The sequence below is a fragment of the Tupaia chinensis genome, unplaced genomic scaffold (genome assembly GCF_000334495.1).
Source record: "Tupaia chinensis unplaced genomic scaffold, TupChi_1.0 Scaffold000314_1, whole genome shotgun sequence".
NCBI lineage: Eukaryota > Metazoa > Chordata > Mammalia > Scandentia > Tupaiidae > Tupaia > Tupaia belangeri.
In genome coordinates, this window is record NW_006159807.1 from 3292984 (window position 1) to 3303410 (window position 10427).

Consider the following 10427-nt stretch of genomic DNA (forward strand, 5'->3'; position numbering starts at 1 on the left):
TCCCTACACTTTATTATCAACTATTTCCTTGCAGTAATTTAATTGCTTGCGCTGATAGAATAATAAATGACAGAGTAATTACCATTATAAAGAGGGAATCTTCTCCTTTCTTTACCATGAGACAGAGTGAAAAGATTTATTTTAAATTAAGTTTTTAACTGTCATCTGTCATCTCCGTACAGTGTTTTAATTATAACATAGGTATTAGTTATGTATATTTTTGAGGAGGCATGATCGCCAAAACTCTTTCGTCATGTTCAGTGGGGGAGGGGAAAAGGGTGAATCAGTTGCCATAATTTTTTCTGAGTAACAGTAATATGTTGTTTAAATGTTGGGTTTCAATCAAGTAATTTTTGCTTTTGTGGTCCAGGTCCTGGAAATAATTAATATTGGGTGAAAATAGTCATAGGGTGGGTAGATCTGATTTTTCCTTTTTTTATAGTAAACAACTCAAAATTATATCTGCAGGCTAATACAATTAAAATCAATGCCAGGAGGGATGTTTTTAGAGATAGTTACTTGCTTTCTGCCCTCTTTAAGTGTATTATGAAAGCTAAATGGTCATTTACTAATATCATTAACATTTTCTGCTCGAAATGACTAAGTTTAGTTCTGTACTGTTCGCTGGCACAATCAACTTATGTGTTGAGTGAATTTGTTTCATTTTATTTCAGTGCTTTGCCAAAGATCATTAAGGCTGGGTTTGCAGCACTCCAACTAGAATACTTTTTCACTGCAGGCCCAGATGAAGTGCGTGCATGGACCATCAGGGTAAGATTCATACTTATTCATCAGCTATATCCAGTTCCACACTATTGAATTCAGATTGATATCACTGACTTTGAAGTTTGTCATGGTGGCGGTTAGCTAGTCATTACAGATGAGGTTTTTGTCCAGGATAACTTTAATTATTTGTGAGCTGCTGAACAGTGAAAGTGGAGCGGCATTGATTGAGGCAGGTAACAATTGATTCTGCCTATTACATAGTCTGAATTTCTTCATCCTGTAGAATCTGTCTACCCTCCTCCTGTGGTCAGAGATAAGACGCACCAGTATTGTGCTTGCTTAATCTGTGTGACTGGGTTTGTCTGCAGTGAAATTGATGTTGCTTTTCATTTTGTATTCGCTAAGTTTGTTTGGGTTGCGGGTGGTTCTTTCCTCCTTTGCTTTGCTCGGATTACATTTTCAGCAATAAAAGCAATATGACATCATTATGCTCTTCATAGATACACAGTTGGGCTCAAAAAGCTAAACTCAAATGTGTAATAATTCATGCCTTTTTTTAATTTGAATTCATAGAAGTAATGTTTATTTTTAGTGTTATATGTTCAATCTTCCTTCTTTAAAAATGTGATGTGTATTTTAAATAGTGATGTATACTAAACACAACCAGAGAGAATGACTAATTTATTCCCAGAGGACAATAGAACCTGAACTCTAATGTTTGCTTTTCAATGTAAATATATTGTAATATAGTAATTACTATTGAAAAATATTTTGAAATATATGTACTCCTAAATAGTGTGTTACAGAATATAAAAATAATGCCAGAACTTTCAGAAATACTGTGTCTTATTCAGTCTTTTATTATGCTCTTTAAATATATCTACATTGTAAATTTTCGTGCCGATTCAGTTTTTGTTTTCGCTGACTACTGTGATGTATTGTTACAGTTATGTTGATGTGATATGGATAGAAATATGGAGGCAATGCAGCGAAATGTTAAATGCCTCCTGTGACTGTGAGATTCACTCTCATCTTCTCTCCCCTTTGTAAAAAAATGTTTGATTGACTTCTAACCAAAGTCCTTTTATATAGACTTAGAAAATAATGTCAAAGCAAATCGAAGTTAGTAAATAAATTTCTGGGGTTTATTTTTGCTATATGTATTAAAGATGTATTTTAACGCCTTCAAACTTCCAAACTTCAGTATGTGAGGCAGAAACGCTAGCATGCTCTGGGCTTGAAAATGTGAAAGCTGGTTTATCTTAAGACCGATTGTAAGTATCTGTGATTTAATGTGCTAAGATATTTAGTCAGGTAAGCATCAGTGAGTAGCCATATTAATCCAATACATCTTTTATTGTAAAAACTGTGCTTTATAGTGTCAGACTCCTTATCACTTTAACATGCTTTATTAAGCAGCCTTTAGGTCACCATTATTTCTCAAATTTCTTTCCATGGTTGTGTGTGTCTGAAATGTATGTCCTTGTAATTTAACATATGTGGTAATTATAAGACATTTCTCTTCTTCTCTCCAACTTGCATTTGTGTCTTGGGTGGTTAGAGGCAGGGTGTCTTATGCAAAATGTTAAAAAAAATTTTATTATTAAAATTTTCTGGGAATTTAAAAATTATTTGCTGAGCATAGATTGTGCGATTTGTTGGAAATGCCTCTAAAATGTCTCCTTATATTATTGATTTTTATATGTTCTTTAGATGAGCTGAAATTTTGAGGGCTTTTTATCTTTTTAAAACCTTTGATAATTCAACTTGAAAGTTACTTAAAAATCTTTATTTTTTTTTCCACTGCAAAGAATAGAAAATCGAAATGAAACCTACACCAAAACCAGACCACTGCATCTAAATCAATAAAGCTGTGGATGACTGTTAGGAAAAACAAAGCTATGCTTCTTTAACAGCTACTGATCTATCTGTGCCAAACTTGCTACACAGATAGCGCCCGGGGTTGAAAATGCACTAATTGTGTACCTGACATCTTAACTGGTATGGGACCAAGTTGAAGTTGGGCCCAACTGCAGATCAGAGGAAAGAAACTCTGTTCACAATCAATCAACTTAAATGCAATTAGTTTTCTCTGGTCTTTCTTTTCAAAGAAAGGGACGAAGGCTCCCCAAGCTGCAGGGAAGATTCACACAGATTTTGAAAAGGGATTCATTATGGCTGAAGTAATGAAATATGAAGATTTTAAAGAGGAGGGTTCTGAAAATGCAGTCAAGGTAAGGTATTTTTTATTTTCAGATTTCAGAACTTCCTATGAATATGAAGCTATTCATGTTAAAAAAAGAGTAATAATTGTCTTTTAAACCATACTGTCTAAAGTGAAGTAAGATTATGAATGTTTAATGTCCACTGATTGAAGAGTTATAGATGTTTATATGCATTTATGTCATTTTAAAAACATTTAATTTGTTGTCAGTTTCATGGGTTTTTTTTCTGTAACTGAAAATAAAATAAGCTAGGTTTACATAATTATAAATAATTTCAAAGATCATGTTCACTGGTGACCAATGAAAAATTACATTTATTAAATCTGAATATCTGAAATAGAAGTGGTATTGCATATGAGTAATTCAAGGAAAGACATAGAAACTTATTAAAGAGAACCTATTCTCACTGAAACTTCGTGCTTTTTACTTTTTTGTTTAAAGATCTTTGGGCATTTGATTTGCTTTCTCAACACTAGAGGGCAGGTCCAAAATTGTGCTTTATTTCAGCTAATTGCTGTGATTTGACTTGCAGACACACACAGTGAGACAGTGTTACACATAGTAGGAAATGCTTTTTTCAATTGTAAATTGTGTCGCAAAATTTATTTTGTTTGGCTTATTCAGTTTTACTTAGAGAATCTAGTAATCTCTAATGGATAGATAGGTCAGCCGATTAAACTGACATTCTAGGAAGGCTTCTTTATCTTTCGTTTCATTTTTTGAAGACTACCATAGAAAGTATTACGGGATTTAAAGAGGACTCGCTTCTGTGTTACTATGTCGTATTTTGAAAAAGATACAAAAAAAGTTTATTTATTTTAAGTTAGTCTAGTCTCACTGGCATCCTTTAAGAGATGATATAGTAGGACTGTAATAGAACTGTTGGAATACTAGGAAGAGGAGGGGAAAAAATTTCAGTATAAATGGTTTGATATTGAATGAGAGGCATTTTGTGTTTTTAAATGAGCAGAAGTTACAGTTTACAGCAGATTTGTTCATTTTTCAGTTGTATCATCTGTATTGATATCGATGGAGATATAAATACTGAGACTAAACTTTGTTAAGAATACTAATGAGATATGAGAAAAAATAGATTATTTGTCAACATGCTACATCATGTTGGCATATATATTTTTTCATAAAGAAGATAAAAATGATAATAGAAAATATTACCAGAATTCAGAGAGCAGATGCTTCTTGCATGATAAACCTGTTTTACCAATTCTTAGTAGATTCTATGTGAAGATTCACACAGATTTTGAAAAGGGATTCATTATGGCTGAAGTAATGAAATATGAAGATTTTAAAGAGGAGGGTTCTGAAAATGCAGTCAAGGTAAGGTATTTTTTATTTTCAGATTTCAGAACTTCCTATGAATATGAAGCTATTCATGTTAAAAAAAGAGTAATAATTGTCTTTTAAACCATACTGTCTAAAGTGAAGTAAGATTATGAATGTTTAATGTCCACTGATTGAAGAGTTATAGATGTTTATATGCATTTATGTCATTTTAAAAACATTTAATTTGTTGTCAGTTTCATGGGTTTTTTTTCTGTAACTGAAAATAAAATAAGCTAGGTTTACATAATTATAAATAATTTCAAAGATCATGTTCACTGGTGACCAATGAAAAATTACATTTATTAAATCTGAATATCTGAAATAGAAGTGGTATTGCATATGAGTAATTCAAGGAAAGACATAGAAACTTATTAAAGAGAACCTATTCTCACTGAAACTTCGTGCTTTTTACTTTTTTGTTTAAAGATCTTTGGGCATTTGATTTGCTTTCTCAACACTAGAGGGCAGGTCCAAAATTGTGCTTTATTTCAGCTAATTGCTGTGATTTGACTTGCAGACACACACAGTGAGACAGTGTTACACATAGTAGGAAATGCTTTTTTCAATTGTAAATTGTGTCGCAAAATTTATTTTGTTTGGCTTATTCAGTTTTACTTAGAGAATCTAGTAATCTCTAATGGATAGATAGGTCAGCCGATTAAACTGACATTCTAGGAAGGCTTCTTTATCTTTCGTTTCATTTTTTGAAGACTACCATAGAAAGTATTACGGGATTTAAAGAGGACTCGCTTCTGTGTTACTATGTCGTATTTTGAAAAAGATACAAAAAAAGTTTATTTATTTTAAGTTAGTCTAGTCTCACTGGCATCCTTTAAGAGATGATATAGTAGGACTGTAATAGAACTGTTGGAATACTAGGAAGAGGAGGGGAAAAAATTTCAGTATAAATGGTTTGATATTGAATGAGAGGCATTTTGTGTTTTTAAATGAGCAGAAGTTACAGTTTACAGCAGATTTGTTCATTTTTCAGTTGTATCATCTGTATTGATATCGATGGAGATATAAATACTGAGACTAAACTTTGTTAAGAATACTAATGAGATATGAGAAAAAATAGATTATTTGTCAACATGCTACATCATGTTGGCATATATATTTTTTCATAAAGAAGATAAAAATGATAATAGAAAATATTACCAGAATTCAGAGAGCAGATGCTTCTTGCATGATAAACCTGTTTTACCAATTCTTAGTAGATTCTATGTGGTAATAAACCTGACAGATATAGGAATTATGAATAATTTTTTAATGATTCAGAGAAACCTTATAATAAATAGTAAAATATTATTTCCTGCTTGTAAGAATAATTAATACTAACTGGAAGCTTCTATACTGTAAATTGGAAAAGACTGGTCTCTGGCTTTTCAACCTAGACTACCGTTAAATTTTTTTTGTGGTTTTAGCTTCCCAAACTAGTATTCCAAAATTTGAACTCCAAGTAAAATGAAACATTCATGAACTGCATGGTGCTCCTTTTTTTTGACAAATGTTTACTTGTATATTATCAAGTAGGTTTGAGGTTTGAGAGTAAGATTTAGTGTATATGTGTGTGTGTATATGTATTTCTAACATCAGTGCAGCATAACTAATTTAATGCCAGTGCTGTGAACTATATACTGAATAGCTCTGTGTGGGCTTTGTAGTCTACAGGGATATCACATTATTAGCAATCATATCTGCTTAGGCAAAGCTGGCTTCTACAGATGGCTGCTTTCAAGTGCAAATGAACTGGTTAGACGTGTCTTGTTTAATACATACTCAAGATTCACAAATGGGTATTGATTTTTTTTTCCAACCAGTGTTTCTGATAGCAGTGGAAATGGATTAAATGGTCTCTAGAGAATTTAAAGGAACACTGTCACTTTTAATTAATAGTAAACTTGAGTGGTAACAAAGTATCTAAACTTACAATATGTCATATCAAGATGTATTTGATTTAGACTGTCCATATAGTTTTGTAACAGTGGCCTTTAGAGTCTACAAATAAGTAGCGTATGTCCTTCAATACTTTGCATGTCTTTACAAAAAATCATGAAATCAAAAATATATGTGCCTTTTGAATGATAGGGTGCACTGACTTTTTAAAAATAAGCTTCATTTTAATAGCATATTATTTTAATAGGGGATTTTATATGCAGTCTAGGTCATTGAAAATATGCTTACCCCAGGGCTTGGCAAAATGATTTGTGGATTTTAATCTCAGATATATGGTCTTTGTTAGTGTTTTCATTACCGATTAGTATAATGTCACTTAACTGTGAACATTCTTATCAATATCTTCAAAGAGAAAGAACTGATCATATTGGGCAAAGGTTTCACGTACTCTATATATTCTAACAGAAGGAAAATACTTTGAGAATTTCCCCTAAAAGATTCTCAAGTCCTCACTGAGCAGTCGCTGGTAGGGTCAGCTGGGCCCATGTCAGTGGTGCGCCCTGCTGAGAGAGGGTGCTGAGGAGCCTGACGGGCTCAGGGTGAGGGACACAGCCTGTGCCCCAGCCTCTCCCGAGCTGCTCCTTTGTACCAGAAGCACTAGCAGACTGCAGGTCTGGATCTGCATACCAGCAGGTGGAATCAGTTGCTTTGACAACTAATTTACTAGTGGAGAAAATATCTGTCTCGGCAATTCCAACCTGTTAGAGCTGCTTATAACTAGGGCCGTTAGTCAGGAAACTTCATGATGAATCCTAGTACACACTACTACGCGTAGTCGTCGTCAAGACTAAATAAAAAAGTATACATAAATAGTTCACAGTCTGTACATTGTAATTGGTCAGACTTTTCCTTACGACAAGCTGTCTTCTTGGCATCACCAGTGTCACCAAAGAATTTCTTTAAACAAATAAAGCAGCTTTTTACCAGTTATCTAGTCATTTTTTTTCCTGTCTGGTTTGATCTGTTTTGTTACAGTGACTTGGTAGATGTTTGCAGACACATCAGAAATGTACCATAAACAGTGTGTAATGAAACTTAATGATATTGGTATAATTACATTTATGTGCCAACAATTTAGTGGAGAATACATTATGATTATGTATATATGGAAAATATAGTTCTACCCAAATCAGGAATATTTTGCTTCACTCCAAGTCTAGTTTTGAACTTGTATACCTTCCTATATTTTCTTGTTTTCTTTTTAAGTACGGCCCAAGCAGTGTAGTACTTTTTGCATCTGCTCCAACTATTTACCCTTTGTTTTCAGTTGTAAAATAACCCATTTCTTCTCTGTTTCCTATTTGCAGGCTGCTGGAAAATACAGACAACAAGGCAGAAATTATATTGTTGAAGATGGAGATATTATCTTCTTCAAATTTAATACACCTCAACAACCGAAGAAGAAATAGATTTTAGTTGTTGCTCAGATAAATGTACACCTCCAAAAGGCATTTTTTTTTTTTGTAATTAAAATTTCTGAAAACTGAAGGGACAAATAAAGTTGAGGGGATGAGAATCTTCTGCAAACAAATTATTTTTGTTTGTTTTAAATTAAAATACTATGTACCTCCAATGAAATGCAAGTTCACTAAATGTGAACAGCTTTGCTTTTCACGTGATTAAGACCCTACTCCAAATTGTAGAAGCTTTTCAGGAACCATATTACTCTCATGACACTTCATTAATCTCCATCATGTATGCCAAGCCTGACACATTTGACAGTGAGGACAATGTGGCTTGCTCCTTTTTGAATCTACAGATAATGCATGTTTTACAGTACTCCAGATGTCGACACTCAATAAAACATTTGACAAAACCAGCCTTGGTGTGTTTGGGGATGTCTGTATTGACTGACTCGGGTGTGCTGAATGCGATACGGCACCTGGTGGTTGCTGATTACAGAATTTTAAGGCCTGTGTATGACACAGTCACTGGCAGTGTGGGGCAGCTGCAATTGTATCTTAAAAGTGAGTCTTTCATGGGCAGCAGGAGAATAGTATACCAGGGATTTGTCTTTAAAAAATTAATTAATTTGTAGATCAATATTGTCTGAAAGATGATAGCCCTGTTATTACAAAGGATATATATCCATAGGTGACTTGACCAGAAAGCAACAATTCGGTTTCAAAATTAAGAAATTTTGTTTGCTGTTGTTTTTCTGACCATATTGAACAGAGTGTTTGTTTTTAATCTTTCCTTTGAAAAAAACTATTAAACTATGAAAAACTGACCCATTGTTGTTTGGTAGGTTATATTTTTGTTTCAATTCAGCAGTACATGCAAAAATTTATATGCTGGTTTTGAAATTACTAAAAAAGATTAGCTTTGAAAATTTTTAAACTTCTTTTATACTTTCCATTAAAATATTTCAGACTAGTTGAAAAAAATAGTATGTATAATAACTACTTTAAAAAATTGAAACAGAAAATTCTGGGAAAAAGAAGGACAAATTTGTTACTGGGAGACTGCCACCTGGCCTTCTTCGCTTGTGATGATAGTCTTAAAGCTCTCTCATCCCTGAACCCTCCTCCATCTTCCGCATTCGCTCTCCTGAGAGGCTTCTCTTGTCCCGCCAACTGCCTTCGGTGCTGCTCTGTGATCAGAGGACCATGAACGTGTCAGTGGAACACAGATTCGTACCCAGGCCAGCCTGGGCCTTGACTTTATTACATTGTCACATTAAAGATGCTGTATTAAGCACAGACTTACTATAATGTAGCACAGAGAGCAAGAAAAGTGATTTGTAAAGATCTGACTGAGCTTAAGAAAGGATATTTTGGGGAACCAGCAGTTAGCATAATGGTTATGTCGCTGGACTCCCACGTAGTCAACCGCGGTTCGCATCCCGGACCCGGTGGCTTAAAACTCACGCCGGGCGCATGTGTGTGTGTGCCCAAGATCCCGAGAGGAGAATGGACGAGAAGGGATTGTGGCATGACCATCCCCCCTTGGGGGTGATTTCTCGCTTTCTGTCTCTCTGTCTGGCGAGCACACACGCCCTATAGCGAAAACCTCTCAAAAAAAAAAAAAAAAGATATTTTGGACTGGCTCTATAGTCTAGTGGTTAAGAGCAGTGGTATCCCACCCAACTGATCATGGTTCAAATCCCTTCCCCAGTTGATTTAAAAATGCACATGCATGCCCAAAATACTGATGGGAAGGAGGAATGAAGGAGAAGGGATTGCAGCATGACCACTCCTCACTCGGGGTACTTTCTCCCTTCTGTCTCTGTCTCTGGCATGTATATGCACCCTTTGGAAATTAAAAAAAGAAAAGAAAGGATATTTTAAGAGGATGAAGTAGTAAATGTAATTTAGAAGCTCTTTAGAGAGTATACTCTTTTCAAATAACAAATTAAGATCTTTTGCCAACAAAAATAAGTAAACTACAGCAAAGAAAGTGAATAAGGACTAGCCAGTGGCGTGGTGGTTAAGGCAGCTGCATCTCACGTGGCTGACTGCATGGTTCAAGTCCTGGACCTGATGGCTTGAAAACTGCTGGGCACATGTGCAATGTGTGCCCAAAATCCCGAAAGGAGAAATGGAGGAGAGATTACTGCATGGCCATCCCCTGGGGAGTAGATTTCTACTTTCCCTCTTTGTCTCCACTTCTCAGGTCAGCACATGTGCCCTGTGGCAAAAATCTCAAAAACACACACATGCGCACACACACACACACAAACCTAAGCTACAGGTGTAGTTGACCAAATTTGCTATGAAAAATTCTTATATTTCTATATTGGAATAATATATAAATTAATGGAGTGTTGCGGATTTCAACAGTATAAAAAAATCAAATATCTTGTATTTGAGTATTTGCCATAGTAACTTGCACAGACTTTGGAAAGTTTTAAATCTCATTAAGGTTTTAAGATTGTATAATTTTACTTCTCTACCTTCTAATGTGATAATTGCACATTGCAGAGCAGAACCATTAGTAAAAGAAAGAAGTTAGTTTTGAGGTAACTCCGTTCATTAGGGTCTGCAATTAAAAGTTAAAAATACTTAATTTGATTAGATGTTCCACAATATTTTATATACATGTACAAAATTTTATTTTCTTCAGAAGTTGAGAGTTCCGAGAACTGTTACCTGGATAACCAGGTATCTGTGTCTAAACGCTTCTCTCTCCTTTAATATTGGTGTTAGTTCATGTATTTTTAAGATTATAAGTAAATAT

The 10427-nt window shown here is 34.4% G+C and overlaps 1 protein-coding gene across 2 annotated transcripts in view; it reads left to right on the top strand.

The window, feature by feature from the left end:
- OLA1 (Obg like ATPase 1) overlaps window positions 1-8068 on the top strand; it is a 199199-nt gene extending 191131 nt beyond the window's left edge. Inside the window, exons 9-12 of one of the 2 annotated variants that reach the window (XM_027772909.1) lie at window positions 675-771; window positions 2838-2870; window positions 4197-4286; window positions 7556-8068. In XM_027772909.1, the coding sequence (XP_027628710.1) occupies window positions 675-771; window positions 2838-2870; window positions 4197-4286; window positions 7556-7657 (322 nt within the window). In that variant the 3' untranslated portion in view covers window positions 7658-8068. Of the gene's footprint in view, window positions 1-674; window positions 772-2837; window positions 2961-4196; window positions 4287-7555 lie in introns of both variants that reach the window. The other variant, XM_006151124.3, reaches the window with a different exon arrangement.
- Window positions 8069-10427: the final 2359 nt, after the last annotated feature.